The sequence below is a fragment of the Lissotriton vulgaris genome, chromosome 1_2 (assembly GCF_964263255.1).
Source record: "Lissotriton vulgaris chromosome 1_2, aLisVul1.2, whole genome shotgun sequence".
Classification (NCBI taxonomy): Eukaryota; Metazoa; Chordata; class Amphibia; order Caudata; family Salamandridae; genus Lissotriton; species Lissotriton vulgaris.
Window position 1 is genome coordinate 158816650 of NC_141686.1, and position 27016 is coordinate 158843665.

At 48.0% G+C, this 27016-nt stretch overlaps 1 protein-coding gene across 7 annotated transcripts in view; it reads left to right on the top strand.

Moving 5' to 3' along the window:
- The window catches only part of PRDM4 (PR/SET domain 4), a 209032-nt gene extending 184924 nt beyond the window's left edge, over window positions 1-24108 (top strand). For all 7 annotated transcript variants that reach the window (XM_086953018.1, XM_086953021.1, XM_086953020.1 and 4 more), the window contains one exon: window positions 23501-24108. In XM_086953018.1, coding sequence (XP_086809144.1) covers window positions 23501-23819 — 319 coding nt within the window. In that variant the 3' untranslated portion in view covers window positions 23820-24108. The remainder of the gene's footprint in view (window positions 1-23500) is intronic.
- The last annotated feature ends 2908 nt before the right edge of the window (window positions 24109-27016 follow it).

Sequence of the window (27016 nt, forward strand, 5' to 3'; positions counted from 1 at the left end):
TATGCACAGCATGTGTATCTATGGCTGCACAGTTCGGAGAGTGCTTTGTATATTTTTTATTTTTTTTTGCTGTGGGAGGTTGCGAAACCTGAACCCTCTGAGGCTACAACCCCCATTGTGTGTGTGCAGGCTCTCAGATTATTTTTTCCGCCATGGAGATCGGAGGTGCAGTGAAGACGTATCGGATGGGACAGCAGCAGAGGCGGGCAATAAAAGAGAGCCCACCAGAAACCCCTGAGAGGGGTGGTACCAGAGCAAGTACTGTGTTCGCTGGCAGAATGCAGTCTCCATGTATTTGCGGGGGTTCTCCGCAGGGAGCGGATAGTTCATCCGACCATGAGGTAAGAATTTGCTCCTTTATTAATTAGATTATGAGCAAAACACGGATGATTTGCTCCAGGTACCAGCAAAGAGCCTTAAATAAAGAAGCACGGCCACTCCTTTTATTTCAAGATTGGATTTTCCAACACAGCTACCGTGTAGTGCCTAAGGCAGTGTGTCATTGTGCTGTTTACTTGTACACTTTGTGTCTTTGTTACTGAAGCCTACTTCTTAGTTTGTGCTAGGTTGGGAACGCACAACACATGGACGACGCAGCACCTCTGGTAATGGGACAGAGGGTGTTTGTACATTACGTGCGTGTCTTTAAGTGGTTTCCAATCTGAATTTCAAAGGTTGGAAAAGAGGGGTGGAAACGCAGAACTGTGCCTCTTCCACACAGCACAACAACTCTGGGAACCATTCATTCCCAAATCTCCACCCTGTTTAGAACATTGCTAACGCGAAAGGTTAGCGCGCAATGCCTACAGGTACGGAACCGAACAGAGCTCCTCGGGTAAAGGGCAGCGGTGTTTCTTAAAATGGTTTAACATCTAATTTTCAAGGTGTGGTACATAACGTTTTCTCCTTAACAGGGCTAGGGCGTAAATGTAACGCTCTATGCTTACAGTAAAAAACAAGCATTGGAAATGCAATAGGTCTCGCATTAGAAAAGTTGGAGCTATTGGTCTTGTAAATGACAAATATTTTATTTATTTGTTGTTTTTTAAAATAGCTAAATTGATAGCTTTGTCATTTACAATGCCAATAGTTATAACTTTCTCAAATGTGACACCCATAGCATTTGGAAAGCAACATGTTTTGTATTTACGTGACTTAGATGGCAGCTCTGGTCGTTAGGCCACATCTCTAGAGGAGCAGGAGAGTGCAGCAGGGGAGAGAAGCACAGCAATGCAATAGGTCTCGGATGAGGAAAGTTTGAGCTATTGGTATTGTAAAGGACACATTTTTTATTTATGTGCTTGTTTTGGAAATAACGAAATTAATAGCTTTGTTATTTACAATGCCAATAGTTTTATCTTTCGCAAATGTGACACCTATTGTAACACAATATGTGTTGTAGCACTGAGTGGTGTGAGGGTGTGAGGGTGAGTGGGTGTGTGAGGGTGTGAGGGGGTGAGGGTGAGGGTGTGTGAGGGGTGGGGGTGAGGGTGTGAGGGTTAGGGGGTGTGAGGGTGACTGAGGGTGTGTCATTTCTGGCGCCGATGACGCCACCGGTGAAAGCAGAGCAGGTGGATGTCACCTACCAGTGAGCAGGAGTACTGCTCTCGAAAAAACTTCCAGAAAACCCCTGATGCCTGGGGGAAATTCACAGGTAAGGAATCTGAGGCTAGAAGTCTCTTTCAGATAAACTATATAGCCATCAAAGGGTCTCACCACAGACAAGTTTTGTCCAAACTTCAGTCGTAAATAAGGCACCCTCAGACTTTCATAATTCAGGGGTCAGTAAATTGAGAAGCATGAATTGGTTCATTTTAACGATATTTACAGTGCTTAGAAACAGAAGTGCTTAATGGAGTGCTATACAAAAATAGCACACGATTTTAATATTTAGTCCTGCTGGTTCTAAGTCACAACAACTAATGGGAGTAGGCAGCATGAACAAACTGAAGGGAGTTGTCTAAGTGAGCCTATGGATTACTGAATAAAGGAGAAGCAGGGTGTGGGTAGAAGAAGGATGCGAGTCCAAGTGTACGCAGGCCAAAGGTTATGGGGCTGCTCCTTAAAATGTCCAAAGGGAGAAGATAAGACCGAAGGACGCCCTTAACCTCTGCACCATTATCCTGAACTACAAACGTAGTTCCTTGCGGTGAACAGAGGCACAAAAAACAGACCCTGGTGCGAGAGAGAGGCCATGTGTGGAACGCCTCTACGCTAGGCAGGGGGTGATCAAAGACGACAAAGATCTGCCGAAACGAAAACAGTCGGATAGAGAGGAAATATACAAATAGACACGCTAAAACCACTCACATTTACAGGTAGAGTGGCTGAATGTTCTTGAAGTATATTCATGCAAAGCCGTTGTTGCCAAAAATGTGACCCGCTACAGCTAGGCACTGAGTTCGGGCTCCATACGAGCCCATGCATCAGCTTCCCAGTAGTGGCACCGCTGCCATGGAGCGCCAGCTGGACGAAGGCTTACACTACTCCACTGTTGGGCAGTGAAACCCGACACAGCTCTTCACAGCACGTCAGCGCGGGGGAGCTCGGTCAGCCGGAACACAGCGCGCTTGCTCGTCGAAAGGTATCACCCCCCTCCACACGCACACATACAAAAAACAGTCAAGAGCGGAAACAAATCATAAGACTTAAAGATTATAAAACAATTAAACGATTGCTGTTTTCCATGCGAAAAGTGCTCTTAATGTGGTATCATCAAGAAATTAGTTTTCCACTAAAAATGTGTCGCTATTTCGCTAGACATTTCAATAATAGGGTTCATCATAACTCAACAGGAAACCTTTTTCGTTTTATGAAGTTTGTCGACATCGTAGTGACGAAAGGTTACGCCCTCTGACCCTCGGATCTCAGAAAAATAAAGAGGGGGCAAAAAGAGTGACAGGGTTCTATTTACTAAGGCAATATTCCGAACCTCCCATCCCCCAAAATCACAATGCTTTCCAAGGGCTAATGTGCTTTTAGGTTGCTGTTCCCAAGAGTAAAAATCCAACGTCTTACGCCGCCCCCCTGCTTTGGTTTCCGCGCAGTTCCCTTTAGTGAGAACGTCTAAGTGCCCATCAAATACCAATGCTCCGCTGGGCCCAGCAGGCAGATCTCAGCGGAAGAGTCTGCTTGGCATTAGCCCTTCCAAAGCCCCAGCTAGGATGGTTTGGGTTTTCCTTCTTAAGGTACAACAACTTTACTGCATCAGTCTCACTGTCTTAATTAAATACATACTATTTCACATTAACATTAGAAACGTACAAAACCTATTGATAACTTATTTTCCAAGCATATGCTCTAACAATAAGTAAATAGTACCAATAGCATTTTATCATTCGGACGCCCTACGAGGCAGTACTATTCAAAAGCCCTTCCTTAAACGTGCATGTAGCGGACAATGTCAAAACGCGTTACTAAGTAATAAATATAGAGTATACAAAGCAAGCGCCAGCTAAGCCAATGGTTCTGGTTTTAGTGTGTAAACGGATGTAAACATTAGCACATGCTTGTCTTTAATAATTAAAACTAGACCGATAAGTGTCTGTCTACACCTTTATGCATTTTTATTAGGATAACTGGTTTGTTTTTCCTTTACAAGCCAGGACAGAGTTTTGAAATACAAAACCGACTTAATCATAGATGAATCTAAGTGACCACTTTTTTTTTTTTAAACTTCAATTACTTGGTAGAAGACGGTCGCTTGAACGAACAAACCCTACTAAAAATGAATCCAGGAGCTATGACTGACTTCTTCACATTCAAAAAATCTTGGTCTTAAAATTATCAAAACCTTTCATCAGCAGCACGGCATCGGAGAGCATAAAAGGAGACACGGCCTGGCGGCCGTGAAACTGAAAGTACGGCCGGCCGGCCATGAATAATTAGGGGGTGAGAAATGCGCTGGGAGGGCTGCCTTTGATGTGGTAATGCGAGGCAGGCAGGCAGGCGGCTTGTGGCATTGTGCACGCGCTTATCTGAAAGAAACACGTTAGTGTTAGATTCCTTACCTTAGAATATCCCCAGGCGTCAGTCTGGATCCGGAAACTTTTGCGTAGCAGTACCCTTGCGCGTCGGTAGGCGTCGTCTGCAGGCGTCTCCTGCGGCTCCGCGTCCGTCGTTGGCGTTGTGCGCCGTGATGACGTCGCTGGAGTATATAGACGCCGCCTCCGCCCGCTGACGTCAGTTCTTCTTTTTTCCGCGCCAGTGGACGCAGATCTGAAGAGCGGTACCCGGTCTTTTGACCAAGTTATAATTGTATTTTCTATCTTTGTGCCTGGTAAGGATGCCCGGTTTCAAGCATTGTGACGGGTGTGAACGCACGATGTCGGTCACGGACCATCACCGTCTCTGTCTCCGGTGCCTGGGCCCCGACCACGATGTCGACGCCTGCGTCGATTGCCGGGCTCTGACTGGCAAAGCTAGGCGGGAGTGGTCCCGCAAGCTGCTCGAGCTCCGGGTGTCGGCCCCGCGTCGAGAGCGGTCTCGGTCCGGCCGGAGGTCCAGGGAGCGGTCGCGGAGCCGCGCCGGACGCTCCGGAAGTCGACATCACTCGTCGGGTTCGTCAGGTAAGAGACACAGGAAGTCGGGCGTCGTCATCGTACCCCCGACTCCCCCCGACGCTCGCGCGATGCGGCCGGGGGTTCGGGTGACCCCAACCCCGCGGCTCCGCGAGAGTCGCCGGCGCGGCCTGCCCCATACCCTTAGGTCCCTGGGCAAGGCGCGACACCTGAGGAGATAGAGGCGTTCCTCATGGCCATGAGGGCCCTCTCTTCTCCGGCGGGTTCCACGGCGCCTACGGGCCCAGTGAACCCGTCCGGAGGCCCTAGCGGTTCAGCTGACCCTACCTCGACGCCGTCGGATGCTCCGACACCGGCGCCGACCCAGGCGCCGCTAGGGCCTTCGGGATCGGCGCTGGATGGACGTCCATCCAATCCGGCGCCGCTTCCATCGGGGTTACCCCCGCGCGACGCCGGTTCCTCGGTGCTGGCTTCGGGCGGCACCGGGGCTCCGGCGCCGTCCCCATACCCTCACCGAATCCGGACGCGGAGTCGGACCGGCGTCGCCCGACGCCCGGTTCGACGCCGATGGGGCCTGTTGACCCCGCGGAGCCGGTCTACATGGTTGACACCGACTATGGTGATGATGTAGAGTACGGTGAGGGCTGGGAGGGGTCTGAAGACCCTCTGTCACGCGAGTGTCAGTATGACATGGACTGGACAGGTGATTTGGGGGACACCAGTGGATTAGATGACTCTCCTAACCCTGGCTTTGTCTCTCCTCCTTCCGTGGCATCGGAGGAGGGAGCTGCCTATTCAGTGGTGTTGATGAGGGCTGCCAAGGCCTTAAACCTTGAGCTCCCCGTCGCGGCCGTGAGGCCTAACATCCTCACTGAGGTCTTCAAACCGCGGTCATGCCCACAGGAGCCTCTGCTGCCGTTTAACGAAGCCTTGTCAGACGTTCTGTTGGGCACTTGGTCCAGGCCCTCTTCAGGTGCGCCTGTTGATCGGAACGTGGCCAGACGCCACCGTCCTTGTCCGGACGACCCCAAGTTCCTGTCCACCCACCCCACCCCTGAGAGTCTGGTGATCCAGGCCTCTACCTCCCAGTCCGCATTCCCGTCGGCCCCGCCCGATCGGGAATCCAAGAGGTATGACCAATATGGCAAGAAGGTCTTCAGGTCCCTGAGCTTAGGACTGCGGTCTTGCAACACCGCTTGCCTCTTGGGCCGCTACACCCACTCTGTGTGGGATACGGTCGCGGAACTGCTGCCAGAATGCCCCATGGAGGTGCGGGCAAAGCTCGGCAAAGCTGTAGCGGAGGGCCGAGATGCAGCTAGGTATTCAATTCGATGTGGCCTTGATACGACCGACTCGCTAGGCAGAGCGATGTCCACGACGGTGGCGATTCGTCGCCACGCCTGGTTGAGATCCGCCAACTTCTCGGCAGATGTCCAGAATACCTTAATGGACATGCCGTTCGATGGCTGTCATCTGTTTGGTGACAAGGCGGACCACGCGCTGGAACGCTTCAAGGACTCCAGGGTCACGGCCAAGTCCTTGGGTCTCTCGACCCAGCGCCAGCAAACGGGTTCGTTTCGCTCCTTTCGTGGCCAAGGAAGGGGCGTCCCCACACGTGCTGCCAGCCACGCGCCGCAACAATCTTATCAACGCGGTGGCGGCCGTGGAAACCGCCGTGGAGGCGGTCGGGGTCAGAGGCGGGGTCAGGCCACATCCCCCCCGCAGCATCTGCCTCAAAATCCTCCTAGTCCGTGCTTTCAGGCCCACGTGACGCCAGTGGGTGGCAGGGTTCGCCATCACCACGCCCGCTGGCGCACGATCACTTCGGACAGGTGGGTGCTGCAAATCGTCCGAAGGGGCTACTCCCTCCCCTTCGAGACAACTCCTCCAGCCATGCCACCGCAGAACCACCGTGTGTCGGGGGACCACTTGCAAATTCTGCAGGAGGAAGTTACGGCCCTCTTGGCCAAGGGGGCCATCGAGCGCGTTCCTGGGCCAGAAGTAGGGCGTGGTTGTTATTCCCACTACTTTCTGGTGCCCAAGAAGGTCCTATCTTGGATCTAAGGAACGTTAACGGCTTCCTCCGGAAGGAGAAGTTCAAGATGTTGACGTTAGCTCAGGTCTTGGCTGCTCTAGACCCGCAAGACTGGATGGTAGCGTTGGACTTGCAGGATGCGTATTTTCAAATCCCCATCCTGCCGGCCCACCGGCGTTACCTGCAGTTCATGGTAGGCCAGGAACACTTTCAGTTTATCGTGCTCCCCTTCGGCCTTACCAGCGCCCCACGGGTGTTCACAAAGGTGTTGGCGGTGGTCGCAGCCCATCTGCGCAGGTTAGGGGTTTCAGTCTTCCCTTACCTAGACGACTGGTTGTTGAAGGCGGGCTCGCCCCAGACAGTCGTCCACCACCTCCAGATGACGGCAGACCTCTTGCACGGCCTGGGGTTCTCCATCAATGTGCCGAAATCACACCTGTGTCCCTCTCAAAAGCTCCTTTTCATCGGAGCGGTTCTGGACTCGGCGCAGTTTCGGGTCTATCCTCCGGAACGGCGGATCCGGGATATTCAGGCGTTGATTCCCATCTTTCAGCCGCTATCCCGGGTTTCGGTCAGGTTGACGCTGCGGCTGCTGGGGCTGATGGCTTCCTGCATCCTTCTGGTGCATCACGCCCGGTGGCGGATGCGGGCTCTGCAGTGGGACCTGAAGTTTCAGTGGGCCCAGCATCAGGGCAACTTGTCCGACCACGTCTTGATCTCGGAGGGCACTGCGAGACAACTGCAGTGGTGGCTTACGGACCGCGATTGGGTCAGGGGCAAGTCCATCTCCCTTCCCCAACCGCAGCACGTTGTCGTGACGGACGCGTCCCTCCAGGGCTGGGGAGGCCACTTGGGAGAGGCGGAGATCAGAGGCATCTGGTCTCCGGCGGAGTCCCGGCTCCATATCAACCTGTTGGAGCTGCGGGCGATTCGTCTAGCACTGAAGGCATTCCTCCCCTTTATCAACGGGAGTGTGGTGCAGGTGTTCACGGACAACACCACCGCCATGTGGTACTGCAACAAACAAGGCGGGGTGGGGTCGTGGACCCTTTGCCAGGAGGCTCTGCGCCTCTGGCAGTGGCTGGAACGTCAGGGCGTGACTTTGACGGTTCAACACCTGGCAGGTTCTCTGAACGCCAGGGCGGACGAACTCAGCCGTCGGTGCTCGATGGATCACGAATGGCGTCTGAACTCGGACGTGGCGCAAGGTCTCTTTCAGCAATGGGGAGAGCCTTGGTTAGATCTATTCGCCACAGAAGAGAACGCGCAATGTCATCAGTTCTGCGCGTTGGAGTTTCCAAGACGGCACTCGCTCGGCGACGCCTTTCGGCGCGAGTGGAGTTGCGGTCTGTTATACGCCTTCCCGCCTATACCACTTCTGCCCAGAGTGCTGAAGAAGATCAGGCGCGACCGGGCCCAAGTTATCCTTGTGGCTCCGGACTGGACTCGAAGGTACTGGTATCCCGAGCTACTCAGCATGTCAGTCGGTCCCCCGATCCGCCTGCCCCTTCAGGAGGACCTTCTGTCGCAGCAACAGGGGACGGTCCTCCACCCGAACCTGTCCAGTCTCCACCTCCATGCTTGGAGATTGAGCGGCGGCAGTTGAGGCCATTTGACTTGCCTCCTGAAGTCTGTAATGTAATTCTGGCAGCCAGGCGTCCCTCCACGAAATCGGTATACGCCTGTCGGTGGAACAAGTTTGTGGCATGGTGCACAGCAAAGGCTGTGGATCCCCTTCTCTCCGAGGTTCTTCTGTTCCTTCTCTCTCTTGCCCAGCAGGGCTCTGCTCTGGGCACTATCAAGGGCTACCTTTCTGCCCTTTCAGCCTTTCTTAGGCTTCCTGATCAGCCTTCTTTGTTCAAGTCCCCCATTGTCACGAGATTCTTGAAAGGCATCACACACATGTTTCCTCCTGTTCCGTTTGTGATGCCTCAGTGGGACTTGAACCTGGTTCTAACCTTTTTGATGTGTGCTCCCTTTGAGCCCCTTCATTCTTGCCCTCTTCGTCTCCTGACTTTAAAGACGGCTTTCCTGGTTGCCATCACCTCTGCCAGGAGGGTGAGTGAGCTCCAGGCTCTTTCTGTCAAACCTCCTTTCTTGTCCATCCATCCTGACAAGGTGGTTCTGAGGACTAGACCTTCTTTCCTGCTCAAAGTAGTTTCTGCTTTTCACATCGGGCAGTCCATCACCCTCCCTTCCTTCTTCCCGCCTCCGCATCCTTCAAAGGATGAAGAGCGGCTCCACCGTCTGGACCCAAAACGTGCGCTTTCATTTTACATGGATCGCACACGCCAGTTCCGGGTGGATGACCAACTGTTTGTTGGCTACGTGGGTGCGAAGAAGGGACGGGCGGTACACAAACGGACCATCTCTCGGTGGGTCGTTCTCTGCATCAAAGCGTGCTACTCTTTGGCTCGGAAGGAGCCTCCTGTTGGGCTGAGGGCCCATTCCACTCGGGCCACGGCGGCTACTACTGCCCTGGGTCAGGGAGTCCCCTTGCAGGACATTTGCCAAGCGGCTACATGGGCCTCGCTGCACACATTTGCGAGGCACTACTGCCTGGACAGTCAAGTCCGGAGGGATGGCTTCTTTGGCCGTTCTGTCCTCCAGGACTTTCTGGTGTAGGAGTGTATTGGTTCGCAGACCCACCACCGGGGTTGGTATTGCTGGGGTATCTATTCTAAGGTAAGGAATCTAACACTAACGTGTTTCTTTCAGATGAACAAGTTACTTACCTTCGGTAACGATATATCTGTAAGAAACATTAGTTAGTGTTAGATTCCTTACCGAACCCACCCATCCTCCCCGTTCTGCGAACTGATACCTAGGGTTAAGGACATCCCTTTCAGGGCCCTAGTTTCAAAAGGCACCAGTGTTGGTTCTCTCATGGCTCTGCGTCTTCTGGCGCGGAAAAGCTGTGTACAAAGAACTGACGTCAGCGCGCGGAGGCGGCGTCTATATACTCCAGCGACGTCATCACGGCGCACGACGCCAACGACGGACGCGGAGCCGCAGGAGACGCCTGCAGACGACGCCTACCGACGCGCAAGGGTACTGCTACGCAAAAGTTTCCGGATCCAGACTGACGCCTGGGGATATTCTAAGGTAAGGAATCTAACACTAACTAATGTTTCTTACAGATATATCGTTACCGAAGGTAAGTAACTTGTTCTTTAGGGCTTGCGCTTGCGCAATGACCTAAAAAGCACATGCACTGCAAGGAATCGCCAGTGGAATCGCCAGTGGTGGTTAAACTCTGGATAAGCCACAATAGAGCTTCGCCAGCTATGCACGAGCGCTTCAGCAGGCAAGCCCTTTGTTCAGCACAACTGGAAATATCTGACCACAACACTTGGAGCGGGGCGCCATTTGCTGCTCATGTCTCCGCAGTCGGAGGGAAGGACCATAAAACCCTCCACTCCAATTCAAAGCGAGCACAAGGGATTCTTCAGAGTTAAAGGTAATCCCCCACCCATAAATTATCAGCTTATCTCCAAAAGCGCATTCCTCTAATGCTCTCTGAAAACAGACAGAGACACGGGAATTTTGGACAGGGGCCCCAGCAACTACATAAAATGTTCGTTACCTAGTACCAGGGCTATCAAATATAGTACATAGCCCCTCTATAACATAACGCAAGGGCCCAAAAAACGCGCTACAACCTTTGGCACTATTTATAGCTGCTCAAAGCATTTATCTTAATAGTAAGCCGCAGGTCACAAATAACCAATGCTGCTGCCTTGAACACGCATTAACACGTGTGCCAGGGCACATTTTAATCGCAGCTGCAAAATGAAACAGCTGCCTCACAATTATGGGGCAAAAGTGATTCAGATCAAGTACACGTGAAATACCCTGGATTGCTCCATAAACTGCCAAGCTTTTAACTGAGAAAAAAGCAACAGTTCACAAGTAACCTATGCTGGCGCATCAAACACACATTAACATGTGGGCCAGGGAAAAATCTATCGCAACTGCAAAGGAAACAGCTGCCTTACAACAATTGTGCAAAGTCATAAACAAACCGCTACAAAGCACATGGCCAGGAATAGCACAATAACACAGGTAGGATGCAAAGAGATTACCAGTGACTACGGCCACTTTAAAAACATTATTGTCCTGCTTCAGGGCACTGCAACCTTCAGAATCACAAAGGTGTTCACACCACAAGGTACAAAGGCGCGCCATATTGCAGCTTTACCTACGGGGCCACTGCAACCTCTAACGTGGCAAGGCTATGTTAATCCTTGCTACAAGGGATCAAGAATAAATAGCATTAATCTTGCACACATAAATACAGGGGCTGTGGCTACATGTGGACAAGTACATACAGCCATGCACCTTTCACTTTATAAAGGTTACACCCATAAAGGGCAGAGTAAAAGGAACATATTCGGGGTTGCATTTGTATGCACCCAAGAGATATACAGTCAGTCCTTATTGCAGCTCAAACATTGGAACACATCCCCACATAATATTACCCACATCAAAGGTGGGTTATATATGTTATGGGGCGCATATATATATATATATATCTAGGTATCCATACTAATATAATAAAGAGAGAGCCCAAACCTTTGAGGCGGGTAATCTCAGGAACCACAGCACCAATCACAACACCCAATACAGCGTTGGAAAGGGTAGTTGCAGCAGAAGGACATAGGCTATGCAGACGCCCACCATATACACTTAAAAGGTAAAAGAACGGTGCCAGCAAAGTAGTCCCTTATGGGCGTGTCTGTGTTGTGCTGTGGGCGTGTGCTGGGGGGCTTGACAAATGCTGGGGGCGTGTGGTACGTTCCGCCCTTCATGCCATGTATCATATCGTGTGCTAATCCCACTCTGCTCCCTTTAAATACCCCTGCACCCCATAATCATAACCCACCCTTACTCCTTATAATACCCCAACACCCTTAAACACTAACCCATCTTAACCCTATAAATATACCGTGTACCCTAAAACCCAAACCTACCACTGAACCCTAAAAAAACCCAAACCTAGCCCTGAACCCTAAAAATACCCCTGTACCCCAACACACAAACCTAGCCCTGAACCCTAAAAATAACCCTGTACACCAAAACCCAAACCTAGCCCTGAACCCTAAAAATAACCGTTCCCCAAAACCCTAACCTACCCCAGAATCCTAAAATACCCCTGTACCCCAAAACCCAAACCTAGCCCTGAACCCTAAAAATACCCCTGTACCCCAAAACCCAAACCTAGCCCTGAACCCTTAAAATACCCCTGTACCCCAAAATCCAAACCTACCCCTGAACCCTAAAAATACCCCTATTCCCCAAAACCCAAACATAGCCCTGAACCCTAAAAATACCCCTGTACCCCAAAACCCATACCCATCCCTAAACCCTAAAACTACCCCTGTACCCCATAACCTAAAACTATATCTGAACCCTTAAAATACCCAAACACCCCAAAACATATACCTCAGTACCCCAAAACATATACCCCTATACCCATACTTACCTTATCCAAACATTAAAAAAAACATGCTTTTACCATTCATGCATTTACAACGAATTTAGTTGTAAATGTATGCGTGGTAAAAGCATATAAAATTTAATGCCATGCGTTCTAATGGCATTGCGGAGTCATGGTACTTTTGTAAGGAAAGTATGCGGAGTTTTGGTATGCGGAAAGAAAGTTGAGGAATAATGGGTGTTTACCCTCCCCCGGTAATTACATTGGTGGCACGACGGCCCACATCTCCAGCAACATACTCATTTTTTGAATGAATGAATGAAATCTGATTTGTATAGCGCTACTAAGCCCAATGGGCGTCAAGGCGCCTAACCAAAAAGAAGCTAGCTGGAGCAAATATACTCTCTTACTGGTAGGCCTTGATAAAGCAACAAGTTTTGAGCGCTTTTTTAAAGAGGGACAGAGACGGTAGGGCCTTAATCTCCAGTGGGAGGGCATTCCACAACCGGGGGGCAATGATGGAAAATGCTCTGCTGCCCCATCTGACTTTCCTTGCGCGGGGAACTACAAGCAGATTCATCTCCGAAGATCTAAGGGTCCTACAGGGAACATGGCGAGTTAGAAGAGAGCCCAAAGGGTCCAAAGGGCCCGCTGAAAGAGCTCTATAGGCCAGACACAGGATCTTAAATGAGAACCTCTGTTGGATGGGAAGCCAGTGCAGGCTCTTCCTGGCCATTGTAGCAGAGGATGCATTGGGTAGAGCCAGGACGAATCTCGCAGCCGCGTTCTGCACAACCTGAAGGCGCTGGATGAGGCCCTTGGTGGAATCTGCATAAAGTGCATTGCAGTAATCCAACCTGGAACCCACTAATGCAACAACCGTCTGCTTACGTGCTTGGGGAGAGAGATAGTGCAGGATTCTTTTAAGGATCTTGATGACCCCCCAGCAAGTGGCCACCGTTCTGTTGACCTGGAGAGTCATGGACAGCGATGTGTCAAATAGAACGCCGAGATTTCTGGCCGATTGGGAGGGAGAGGGGCAGGTTCCCAGAGATGGAGGCCACCACTCGCTAGACCAGATGTCCCGGTCTTTGCCAAAGACCAGGATCTCTGTTTTGTCGCCGTTCAACTTTAGGGAGTTTTGGATCATCCGCTCCGCGACTGTCTGCATACAAGTCCTAAAGTTGACTGCGGATGTAGTAACAGAGTGAGCCAGGGACACCATGATTTGGGTGTCATCGGCGTATGACACAACCTCCATCCCCTGCGATTTTACTAACCTGGTAAGGGGGGCCACATAGATGTTAAATAGGGTCGGACTCAAGGCCGACCCCTGTGGCACCCCATATTGCAAGGATTTAGCAGGGGAGAGGAACTCTCCGAGCATGACTCTCTGCTCGCTTAGATGTAAAAAAGAGTGCAGAAGGCTCAAGGACGACCCCGCAATCCCTGCCTCCCTCAAACGAGATATTAAAGTAGAGGGAGACAGGGTATCAAACGCTGCTGTGAGGTCAAGTAAGACCAGCATAGTGGTTTGGCCCAGATCTACCTTCAGGCGGATGTTATTCACCACCATAGTAAGTGCCGATTCAGTACTATGGAATTTTCTGAATCCATGCTGGGAGCTATCTAGGAACCCCGAGGAATCCAGGAAAGTAGATAGATGAAAATTCAGTGTGATTCGAGCATTTTTGCTGGGGCAGGTATCAAAGAGATGGGTCTGAAGTTTTTAAGCTGTTCGGGGTCCAAGGTGTTTTTTTTTTAAAGGGGGCTTCACTATTGCTTTTTTCCAGACCGAAGGGAAGGTACCCTGAGCCATGACACCATTCATCACTTCGAGAAGAGGCGGCAGAAGAGTGTCCCTACATTCCTTCAGAATCTTCAGTGGACAAGGGTCCAAAGGGGAAGCCGACTTTGTCCTGTCTAACAGGCGATCAAGCCCATCAAGGGAGAGCGGGGGGAAAATGAGTAAGGGTCTTGGTGGGGTCTCTCGACCAAGACTCTAAATTGGCTAGAGTTAGGGAGGAAAGATCCCCCAAAGTGTTCCTCTGAGTTTCCAGAGCGACATATATATCCTCGATTTTCTTTTATCGAAGAACTCTGAGATATTGTTGCACAACTCCTGTGAGCCCACAACTGGATCAGGCACTTGAAGGGAACATAGAGAGTCCACAATCTTAAAGAGTTCCCTGGGCGAAGTGAGGGATGTGGTGAGATTAGAGAAAAACTCCTGTTTTTCCTTAATTACTCTAGCCTTATATTCTCGCAAAAGGCGTTTGTGTGCCTCTCTTTCAATAGGGTCCCAGGCTTTCCTCCATCTTCTCTCCTGTCTCCGCCAACTCTGTCTCAGAAGTCTCAATGGCTCCGTGAACCAGGGGGCTGAAGGTTTACGCCGTGCCGAATATCGAAGAGATGCTGGGGCCAGCTCATCAACAGCTTTAATGATGGAGTTAGCAAGCTCTTGGGCCGCCCATTTGAAAAATGCACAGGTCTCTCTCATTGATGGCCAGCACCGACATACACTTTTAGACACCTCCCGCCACAAGTTCTAGAATTGCGAACTTTAGAGCTGGGGAGCTACGTTCAAATCTCGGCATCAGCTCAACATCCTGTGATTCCAGGCAAATCACTTTGTCTCCCCGTGTCTACCACAAATGAATGTGTTCTTCTGTAATGTAAATTGTTCTCATGCCATGTTGTCGAGTTCGCACTATATAATATTGCAAGGAAAAATAAAGTAGGGAAACTCGAGTTCACACACTATTGAACGCGCACTCAGTACATCAGCAGTGCACTGTGAATCGGAGCGTTTTACAGGCCTGTCACAGATAAGAAATGCTATCAAAATGAAATCCTACAAAACAATATACTACTGGCCGGCAGCAATTCATGCCCGGACAACGTCGGGACGGGTTGCTAGTCTCAATATACAGGGATACATATAGAGATATATCCATGAAGAAAACAATAACTAAATACATAAATAAAAGATTTATAAACTAGTGTATATATGGTTGTATGTATATATATATTTGTACAAAGGTACATTCAAGTGTAGGGGTGTGTACCGTTTTCGTATAGGGCTAGCCACTGCTTTTTGGGAGGACTACTTTAAAATCTATGCACAGCATGTGTATCTATGGCTGCACATATAAATGGAAAATGTTACTTACCATGGAAGCATCTTTCCGCTGCATGTAGTGCTGTAGATTTACATGCGGCCACCCTCCTTACCAGTTGCCTTTCAGTGTTGCGGACGTTTTCTCTTTAACTTTCATCTATAATCTTTCCTTTGCATTGCCGTCTTTCTGTATCTCTATGTTCCATCTATGTCCTCACCCCGTATGTGAAAAAAAACAATTAACAATGGAGCTGCACATGCGAATTACCAGCAATAGGTGGCATTGCGGTACCTTGGGACTCTAAAAGACTTTGTCTATGAAACACAATTTGCATATGTCCGAACCCAACACTGTGGCAGGAGTATGCACAGCACGAGAATTTACAGCACTACATGCCACAAACAGATGATAACAAGGCAAGTAACATTTTCCTTCTGGTGGCTACTCTCCCTACCTGCAGATTCCAGGCACCAAACTGGATCTGGAAGGTTAAAATAGTTCTTCTGCCCGGATACATGGAGCCTTGGCTTCATGATCCACCTGGGTTATAATATCACAGAGCCATATAAGGCACCTACTTGACACAACATCAGTTCCCCGTGCTTTTTTCTAGACCCTCCGATGCAGAGATGAGGCTGATTAAATTGACAGAAATTGCAGCGTACTAGGCTAACTTGGGGCCTTATTAACAGTTACTTGTTCACTCCTCAGAACCGGGAGATGGGCAGAAATCCATTGAGAAATGTGCTGGTTAACTGAGCTAACCAATCGAAAAATAATAATTAATGGTAAGTAACTTTTCATCTGATGAATACTACTACCTGGAGATTCTTCACAGCTTGAATCAATACCCAAGCAGTACTTCCCAGGTGGTGGATCTGAAGAGATGAATGCCAAAAGAACTATTGATGGACAGAATGCAGAACAATGTCATACATTCATCCCAGTACAGAGATCTGGGCCTAAATCCATCGTTTTTTTGCTCTCCATGCCATTCCAGTTTTGACCCAGCCATATGCAAATCAGTCTTGACCCTGTGCCCAATGGGAACAGTCCAGCCCGAACTGCCAGGCCAGGTCCTTCCTGGACTGGACACAAGCATCCTAGGACCGGTTTCGGGGTTTCACCCCTCTTCAGCCAGGATAGCTTGATTCCAGTGGCATGGAGAGCACGGGACTCACGTCTGAGCATACCCGTCCCACTCGGTGAGAAATGCAAAAAGAACTATTGATGGACAGAATGCAGAACAATGTCATACTTTCACCCCAGTACAGAGATCTGGGCCTAAATCCATCGTTTTTTTGCTGACCATGCCATTCCAGTTTGGACCCAGCCATATGCAAATCAGTCTGGACCATGTGCCCAATAGGAACAATTCAGCCCGAACTGCCAGGGCAAGTCCTCCCTGGACTGGAAACAAGCATCCTAGGACCGGTTTCGGGGTTTCACCCCTCTTCAGCCAGGATAGCTGAATTCCAGTGGCATGGAGAGCACAGGACTCGTGTCTGAGCATACCCGTCCCACTCGGGGTGACAAATGCAAAAAGAGCTATTGATGGACAGAATGCAGAACAATGTCGGGGTCTTGAGAGATGACCAAACCAATAATTCCTGTAACACAGACCTGATGAAATGGTATTCGCTGAAGACTGTGGAGTCGAGACTGTAATGCTTGGTGTGGGCCAAGGCCCACATTGCACCCAATATTCCAATTTTGAAACCATTTGTTTGCATCCATGGCTATTGGGAGCTTTTTCTGTGTATGATATATTGGTAAATTGATTCTTCCCCCATGACTCGCAACTGCATCATACACAATCTAGGATAAAACAAAGCCCACATTGCAAATATTAAACACAGGAACACCCCAAAATAGCGATGAAGAGGCAGCTTTTGCTATGAAGCTCTCGAGCGGCCCCTTCTTAGTAAGAGCATAGCAGATCCATCTGCATAGCACAATCCAGGGTGAACTTGTCTGCTTCTAACCTTACCCTTCTTGGAGCCAGCTATGCACAGGAAAAAACACAAAACTCTTGGATTCTGTCGATATATAAAAGCTGAGAACCATACTTGGGATGCAGGCAGCTACAGCGAGTCTGTTTTCAAGCAGCCAGTTGTCGAGGAGTGTAAACACAGACCTTTAGCCTTTGAAGATTTGACATGGGGTCACCTTCACAAAGACACAAGTGGCCAATGTTAACCCATACAGAGGGCCACACATTGATAGTGAGTGGAGCCCACCCTAAATATGCAGGTATCTCCCGTGTGACTGCAAAATCAGTGTATGAAATTGTGTTCTGCAAATGGTGGGATAATATTAAGCCTTCCAGCTCCAGTCAGCATAAGAGAAAGCATCTTTACATCCTGATGTCTTTCTCTGCAACAAGAAGTGAAAGATTCAGAATGGAACAGAGGCCCCAGTCTTTATTGGGATCAATAGAAGAACTGGAGCAGTATACCAGCCCAGTCTCATTTTGTGGTACCAGTTCTAAGAGCCCTTTCCTCAAAATAATGACAACCTCCTGCTGTAGATGACAGCACAGTTGTCCGAGGTGACAGAGAAATTAAGGGGTTGGGCGTGGAAGGAAAGGAGCCATGTTTGACAACCTATAGCACTCATTGGTCTGTGGTGGTCGACTGAAAGTGTGTAAAACAGAAAGATCCCCTCCATCCTACAAACCAAATGTGCTCCCTCAAAGGCTTTTTGCTCATAGGAAGAGGAGGAAGGCTGTGACTGGTGTCCTCGGCTGCCATGTTATTCGGTTGTAGGTATGAAATAAAGTTGATGGGCTGTTACTGGGGCTGGAGCTGCTGAAAAGGCTGGCTCAGAGAATATTTCCTGAACTTGTGGTATTGATGGTGAAACTGGTGTGAAGGAGAAGCCCGTTCCAAAGGACTGGCTTGCCCGGCTCTACTCAAAGCACATTGAAGAGCACCAGAGCTGAAACAGCCTCCTCATCAAAGGGCATGTCCATGACATTTGCTTGGACATTGCCCGAGAACCCAGTCGAGTGCATCTAGGAGGGGAAGAGTGACAGGCGACTTGGTGAAATGAAATTAAATGTGGCATTTATAGAGCACGACCTGTCGCTCCCAAAGGAGCCTCCTTGCACTATACAAAACACAACAAGAGCAGACCAGGTCAAGGAATGGCGTGTAACCATGACGGAGACCGTGAAATAGTCAGGTGTGTGTGTCAGCAAATGTCATTGCATAACTAGAGCTCAGTCAGTAGCTAGAACACGTCCCATCAGACCACCCTCGTGGTGGTTATTCATCATGTGGGAGGTGGTGGTCACTCTAGACCTCACCCAACCATATAGTGTCGGGGATCAAAGCCAAAATTCTAGCCATGATACTTGTCAAATAGTGAAAAGTGAAAATAAAGTGCAGTGCTGGGGTGATCGTGATAAATAAAATTAACTACTAGGACTCAGAGAATGTTCACACTGAAGTCTAAGTGTCAAAGATTAAAAACACGCCGAGTAGTTAAAAATTGAAGCTACTCACAGGCGCTGTGCAGGTGGTCGACATGTTTCAGCCAATAGGGGAATCTGCCCCGGCTTTCTTCAGGACCTATAGTGTAGAATCGCTACTGCAACTAACCATGATTTGTGGACTCACAAATAGCATAACGAGTACATATCTACCAGGAACTTGATTCTCCAATGTTCACTGGATGCAAAGACGTAACTTGTTCCTGTCATGAAACACAAAAAATTATATACTAATAACTTAGCAATACAGAATTGCCCACACACAACTGCGTAAGTACACAGTCACCGTACATTTAAACACGCCTGCGTGAACAATTTACATTCCGCATAATACAACAAGCATAATAGCTTAATCACACAGAGGCATTTCCTCTCAGTGATACTCACCCAGCTTTGTGTGGGTGAAGACCTCACCTCACCCGGCAACCGCTCGGGAGAATGAGGCCCCGCTCTGTAGTGTAGAAATAAGGCACAGTTAGCACACACACTTAACCGTGCCTAGCCAAATTGCTCTACACAGAAACCCAACAAACGTGTGATAGACGCCTATCTGTCCGACCAAAAACTGTCCACCTAGAGGTGTGTCCCCTATTCCAAGACACATTATAGGCGCTAATATGTGCCCCTGACTTGCGAGCCTAAACATCCACTGAAGGACATTCATTTACAATACATGAGTAGAATCTATGTATGATCTTAAATACAGATTGCTGTTGTTAAAGTTTGGAAAAAGAACCCCAAAAGCTAGAGCAAGGCTCCAACAAAGACTTTATAAATGGCTAATGGTACCATCCCCTTCAGCAGAAATCGTTTTGTAAACACAGTATTATTTACTAGGCCTGTCTGGGCTAATTTACATCAGTTTACTCTAGGAAAACGACTAAGTAGAGGCAGTCAGGCTGTCTGGCATCTTACCTATCCGTCGGTGCCCCTCGTTGTGACCAAGCGGAAGTGGAGGTGTGGAGGGTACCACCCTCCTTCTTTTTATAACGTACGGCAGGTAGTAAATCAACCGCCTGGATCTCTAAAACACGCCTTAGTCGGCTGTAAGAATATGGGTCACACGCTTAGAAAATGACATGTGATAATAACTACATCAGAATCATTTCATTTCCAGAGGACTTTTTACGGCCAATATGAGGGACGTAAAAACGGTTCCTTATTATTAGCTAATGTCCATTTCATAGGACCAGTCATGCTCCACCATATAATGGCTCTTGTTTGGCTTACGCTGTTTTCAGATAACTATACATCTCCCCGAAAGCACTGGCATTGCCTTTCCTCTTTATCCCCTTGTTAGTACCTTGCTTGTGGCCCAAGCATGCGTATGTCCAATGGACTACTTTTTAGGCTTGGTCACATGGTGTCAAATAAAGGTAAACACTAGACAAATTTAAACACTTTGGTCCAGTTATATGTTCCACACCTATTTGAATTCCTTTGACAAGCCTTCATTAAATAAACAAAAAAATATATTTTTTGGCACAACCTAGAATTACTTGACAGGGGCGATGTCTGCACACACAGTGTTAACATCGCGTTCCCGTTTTTCGCTGCTACTGCGCATGCGCGAGAGATTAGTGGCTTCCACTATGCGCCTGCGCACGTCCGGGTCCGCATTTGGGCTCATGGACGCGGTCCAGCTTTCTAGTCTCCCCATGGACTCGTGCGGTCCGTTTTCTAAGCGTGTGACCCATATTCTTACAGCCGACTAAGGCGTGTTTTAGAGATCCAGGCGGTTGATTTACTACCTGCCGTACGTTATAAAAAGGAGGGCGGTACCCTCCACACCTCCACTTCCGCTTGGTCACAACGAGGGGCACCGACGGATAGGTAAGATGCCAGACAGCCTGACTGCCTCTACTTAGTCGTTTTCCTAGAGTAAACTGATGAAAATTAGCCCAGACAGGCCTAGTAAATAATACTGTGTTTACTAAACGATTTCTGCTGAAGGGGATGGTACCATTAGCCATTTATAAAGTCTTTGTTGGAGCCTTGCTCTAGCTTTTGGGGTTCTTTTTCCAAACTTTAACAACAGCAATCTGTATTTAAGATCATACATAGATTCTACTCATGTATTGTAAATGAATGTCCTTCAGTGGATGTTTAGGCTCGCAAGTCAGGGGCACATATTAGCACCTATAATGTGTCTTGGAATAGGGGACACACCTCTAGGTGGACAGTTTTTGGTCGGACAGATAGGCGTCTATCACACGTTTGTTGGGTTTCTGTGTAGAGCAATTTGGCTAGGCACGGTTAAGTGTGTGTGCTAACTGTGCCTTATTTCTACACTACAGAGCGGGGCCTCATTCTCCCGAGCGGTTGCCGGGTGAGGTGAGGTCTTCACCCACACAAAGCTGGGTGAGTATCACTGAGAGGAAAGGCCTCTGTGTGATTAAGCTATTATGCTTGTTGTATTATGCGGAATGTAAATTGTTCACGCAGGCGTGTTTAAATGTACGGTGACTGTGTACTTACACAGTTGTGTGTGGGCAATTCTGTATTGCTAAGTTATTAGTATATAATTTTTTGTGTTTCATGACAGGAACAAGTTACGTCTTTGCATCCAGTGAACATTGGAGAATCAAGTTCCTGGTAGATATGTACTCGTTATGCTATTTGTGAGTCCACAAATCATGGTTAGTTGCAGTAGCGATTCTACACTATAGGTCCTGAAGAAAGCCGGGGCAGATTCCCCTATTGGCTGAAACATGTCGACCACCTGCACAGCGCCTGTGAGTAGCTTCAATTTTTAATTACTCGGCGTGTTTTTAATCTTTGACACTTAGACTTCAGTGTGAACATTCTCTGAGTCCTAGTAGTTAATTTTATTTATCACGATCACGCCAGCACTGCACTTTATTTTCACTTTTCACTATTTGACAAGTATCGTGGCTAGAATTTTGGCTTTGATCCCCGACACTATATGGTTGGGTGAGGTCTAGAGTGACCACCACCTCCCACATGATGAATAACCACCACGAGGGTGGTCTGATGGGACGTGTTCTAGCTACTGACTGAGCTCTAGTTATGCAATGACATTTGCTGACACACACACCTGACTATTTCACGGTCTCCGTCATGGTTACACGCCATTCCTTGACCTGGTCTGCTCTTGTTGTGTTTTGTATTGTGACCAGGGGTACGAGCAGACAGGTCGTTAAATAATTCCCCTTGACCCCCCACACGTTTATGTTTTGAGCCTCCTTGCACTATACAGATATCGGGCCAACTAGTGAGGAGTTAGGGCCTAGATAAGGGCAAGACAGGATTCATCACGTATTCCATAGATCCAGGTCTTTAGAGCTTTCCTGAACTGTTTTTCCGATCCCATCGTTCTCAGTTTGTTCGGCATAAGATTCCAAGCTTTTACACCTAATACTGTAGCAGTCTTCCCTCCCCTGGTTTTGAGTTTAAAGCCAGGCAATTTGAGGAGGTTTAGCAGACGTAGATCTAAGTATCCTCCCTGTGGTGTATGGTGTGAATCTCATAGAGAGATTTTCTGGTCCAATTTGGAGGGTAGCTCTGAAGGTAATGACCAAGAGTTGGAATAGAATTCTGTTGTGTAGCGGGAGCCAATGAAGAGTTTTCAGAGCTTCTAACACTGATGACCTACGTGGGAGTTTCAAAATCAGTCTAGCTGCTGCGTGTTGTACTACCTGTAGTCTCTTCAAAGTTGATTTATCAACCCCAAACTAGAAGGCTGTTACAGTAGTCTAGGCGTGAGAGTATTAACGCCACAGCCACTGTTTTCCTTGCAGCCAGTGGAATAAACTCAAATAATTTTTTCATGGTTTTAATTAGGCCAAAGCAGGTACTCACCACCTCAAGGGTATAGTGTTTGAAAGAGAGATAGGAGTCAAACCACACCCCCAGATTTTTGACCACCTCCATTGTGGAGCTGCTGCCTCTTCCGGCCACCAAACCTTCGTTGAAAGGGATTATCTTTCCCGATCAACAGGATTTCTGTCTCATCCGTATTACAACGGAGATGGTTGTTTTTCATCCATGTGATGACTGCCGTGAGACAGGCTTTAAAATTTTCTTCAGCCTCTGTGGAGATTTTCTCAAGTTACAGAATCAGATGAGTGTCGTCCGTGTAGGATGTTGTTTCAATCCCGCAGGCCGAGATAAGGTAAATAAGCGGGACATATATATATTAAACAAGAGTGGACTAAGTGAGGCCCCCTGTGAGGCCTACAGTTTTTTTGTACCATAAGGTGCGAACATGAAAAATATTTTGTTTCATAATAATACTGTGTTCCTTACAATGATTGGAAGCTTTCCAGTAGAAAGATTTAAGCAATTACAGTTTTCATTGATTATAAAGTCGATCATTAAGTTTTGTATATGTTCAGTTTTCAGGCCCCTGAAGAAGAGTCCTTTGGGCTCTAAATGCATTGGGCATCTATCAGAACCAACAAGAAATGATGAAAATGATCTTATGGAAAATAAATATTGTTTGTTGATTATTCAAAAATCATGTTGGAAATTGTTTAATAAATTTTTTGCGAAGAAATGATAAAGCTGACTTGAAGCTTTAATGTATATAGGATTTATTCATGTGAACCGTAAAGTGTTGAAGAGCAGGGTCATTGAGATTTGTTCAGAGTTAAGTTTGAAGAAAGCTGAAAATAGGACAAGTTTTAAGTATATCACATTAGCAACAGTGCACAGAGGTCGAGTGTGATGTCACTCGAGGTAGGAGGTTCCAGTCTACCATATTGGCCTTTCTGGTGCACTCTCACAGACAAATTGATTACAGTGACCGTCTGCCAAAAATGGGGAACTTGCATACCAAAAGTGAAACTCATCAAATGCAAGCCTGTATGTAAAGAGGTCTTTACCGATTTGAGTATTGACATGTACTGTTCTTTTATCCTTCAGGGAACGACAGATCAAGTGCCCCAAGTGTGAACGTCTTTTCTGCAGGACAAGCCACCTGAAGAAGCACATGAACTCTCATGAAGGCAAGCGAGACTATGTCTGCGAAAAATGCTCCAAAGCCTTCCTGACAAAGTACCACCTCACACGGCACTTGAACATCTGCAAGGGTCCCAGGTCAGGCCACTCTTCCAATGAACCAGAAGAAGAGGATGAAGAGGACTCTGAGGATGAAGCATTAATGGGTTCAGGCAACACAAAGGACTGTAGTCAGAACAGTGCTGCCTATGCCTCAAACGGCTCAGTCCCTGAACACAAGTAATGGGGATGGCTGGCTTTATTGTTAATATTTATTTATTATTTATGTGTATATTCTGTCTTTCATGGACCTCTGTTGTCCTTACATGGGAACTAGAACCTGACAGGAGCTACCCATAGTGTAATAAATTGGCTTAATGCAGACGTTTTGTAATATTGTAGAAAGCAGCCCTTGAGATCCTTTGGGGTAAACTGTCTGCTACTCTTAGCCTCAAAGGGTGCACGTCATTTCACAGTGAAATTAGCACAGACGGACTCATGACATATGTAAAATAAAATCTAGTTATGATAGAGATTCACACTGCACTTCGTTTCTTTTTCAAACGTGTTGTAAAATCTATAGTGGTAAACACTGTAAATTGTGCTCACAAACATTGATATTCAGATCAGTCTGTCGCTAAATCCCACTGGTAATGATTGATTTTACTACAAACTGTGTTTGCTAGGTTAACATTTTTGTGTGTTGATCCTGTCAGTTACCACTGGTGATCCAGCTCTTAAGGTAGGGAAGACGAGCGGTCCAGTTTTACTCCAGGATGTGGAGTAGATAGAACCTCGAAGAAAACCAGAAGGTGCTTGCAGCTCCAGGAGCAGAGTTAGAACTCCTGTCATAAGCCACTGTCTTTGCCATTGGATTTCTGGTAACCTTGACCCCACAGCCAATGTTATCCCATGGGACTTGTTATTTTGACTCTGAGAGGGCGAGCAGGTTTCTTCGGAAGAGCTTGTGTTTTCTTGTTCTTAGTGAGATCTAATCTCATGCAAAAGTGTCTGAAAGAAGGCAATAACAAATAGATATCAGAACTGTGAAACATAGTCTGAGACCACACTGGTACCAAGGAGTAGAATGAAATTGGATCCAATGTTAAATCCATAAAAACCCATCCACGAGTTAAAGACACAAATGGTATTCGCAATTTTAACTAAGACCAGATGGAGCAGCACGCATTTGCTCACTAGACTTGTCCTCCACTGTCTTTTTACATTAGGGGCATGCTTTGCAAAATCTACTTCACGCAGTGTGGTCAGTATTAGATGTTATATAATAATATGTTGAGGATGCTTAACCTGAGTAATCACCCGGTCATTTAATGGGGCCGGTTAGCAGCCCTGTTCAACACAAAGAAGGCAAATAGAGGTCACCTGAAGTAATTTGTGTTGAAATATAGGTCAGCACTTTTCTATCAGTAAATAACATAGCATTCGAATATGATCTGCATTTTCAAAGAGACAGCAGAATAGTTCTGCCTGTGCATTTATTGACCTTTAAAATCAACGAGGACACCGTTTTTTTTTATAAGTCTGTTTTTATTTTCTCAAGGAAACCATAAAGAGGGTCTATACATACACAGCATATGGCCCACAACCCTATGTTGGGCCGGCCGCGTTGTTTAGGGGAGTCATGGGAAACTTTGGTGATGAATATCAATGAAGGTGTTACTCAGCAAGTCGCCTACAACCCATGGTGGGTCGGCAACATTACAAAAGGCACTCCATAAGACTGCAATATTCAACATGAGTAATATCATAACAAGGAAAATGGAAAAAAAAGAGGAGGCGAAGAGCCTGTAGGAGAAGGCAGTGGGAAGTTAACAAATAGAGAGTGATGAGAGGGCAGGAAAACCAGGAAGGAGAAAGAGAGCTAAGACAAGGGGGCAATGACCGATAGAGCGAAACAGGGGGGAAGAGTCGCATTGCTTGTGATTTCAAATAGTGTGTGTCAAGGCAATTGGGAAAGGGAGGGTGGCCGGCTGCGGGGGCGGGGGATGGGAAGGGGCAATGACGTTTAATAGTCGGGTCACTGCCTGAGGCACACCATGGAGGACAAGGAGCAGGGCCAGTGTGATTAAGCAGTTAATCTATCAGGTTCAGGTGGAATGACAGCGTCCTCGAAGAGGCGCAGAGCCTGGAGCTTGGGGGGAAGAAGATGCCTGTGTTCCATTTTTTTCAAAGGTAATTGACCAGTGGCTGCCATATTTTGGTGAATCTGGTGTGGCGGGACTGCAAGCGTGCAGTACAGAGTTCCATAGTCACTGGGTGCCACAGGAGCATGAACCAAATGTTGATTTAGGGGAGGGGGCGGGGGGGTCTCTGCCTTTTTCCAATACAGAGCAATGAGCTGTTTAGCAGCCCCTAGCATGTGGAGGGTGATAGGCCAATCACTACGGGTGAGCGCTCGCAAGTTGTCGGGCTTGAGGCCTAAAAGAATTGTGACTGGGGATTCTTGCAGGGGGAAGCCAAGCACTACTTTAATATGACTAAGAACCTCTTTCCAGAATAGGGTCAAGAGCGGGCAGGCCCACCAAATATGAATAAAATCGCCCGGGGAGCTCGAGTATCTCCAGCACAGCGAAGATAGCAGGGAACATCCTGTGTATTTATTTATTTAGTGTATTTTGGTATCGCGCGCAGCTACCCCAACGGGGTGTCCCGGCGCTCCTGTGTGACTACATGCAGCCTAAGATGGTTATTTGAGGCGGGAGTCGATCAGCAGAACAGGTGAGTTTTAAGTGCTCTCCGAAAAGGTTGTTCTTCTTTGATCAACCGGATGGCGTTAGGAAGTTTATTCCAGAGGGCCGCAGTCAACACTGAGAAAGTTTTCCCACCTGAGCGGGTTTTCCTGAATCTGGGAACAGTAAGGAGGTTTTTTGACGAGGAGCGTAGAGTCCTGATGTTATTATAAGGGATCAAGCAAGAGGACAGATAGGCGGAGCCTTTGCCTTGCATGGCCCGATGAGCTAATACCAAAGCTTTGAATTCTGCCCTTTTGTGCAGTGGTAACCAGTGAAGTTCACGACGGTGGGGAGCAATGTGCTCACGTAGGGGGAGACCAGCAACCAGTCGCACCGCCGCATTCTGTACCGTCTGGAGGCGATGACTGAGCCCTACAGACAGACCAGAATAAAGGCCATTGGCGTGGTCCAGGTGCGAAGTAATTAACGCCTGCACTACGATCTTCCTGGTATTACTAGGCAGAAAATGAATGAACTTTTTTATCATTCTGATCTTGGCTAGACATGCAGCGGAGACTGTATGCACTTGATGATGAAAAGTGAGGTTAGAATCCCATCTCACTCCAAGATTCTTCACAGAGTCTTTTGGGAGAGGGGGGGCACTTAAATCGATAGGCCACCAGATGTTAGGATCCAGAGGAGATGGCTGGTGAAAAAAGAGAACCTCAGTTTTCCCTGCATTCAGCCT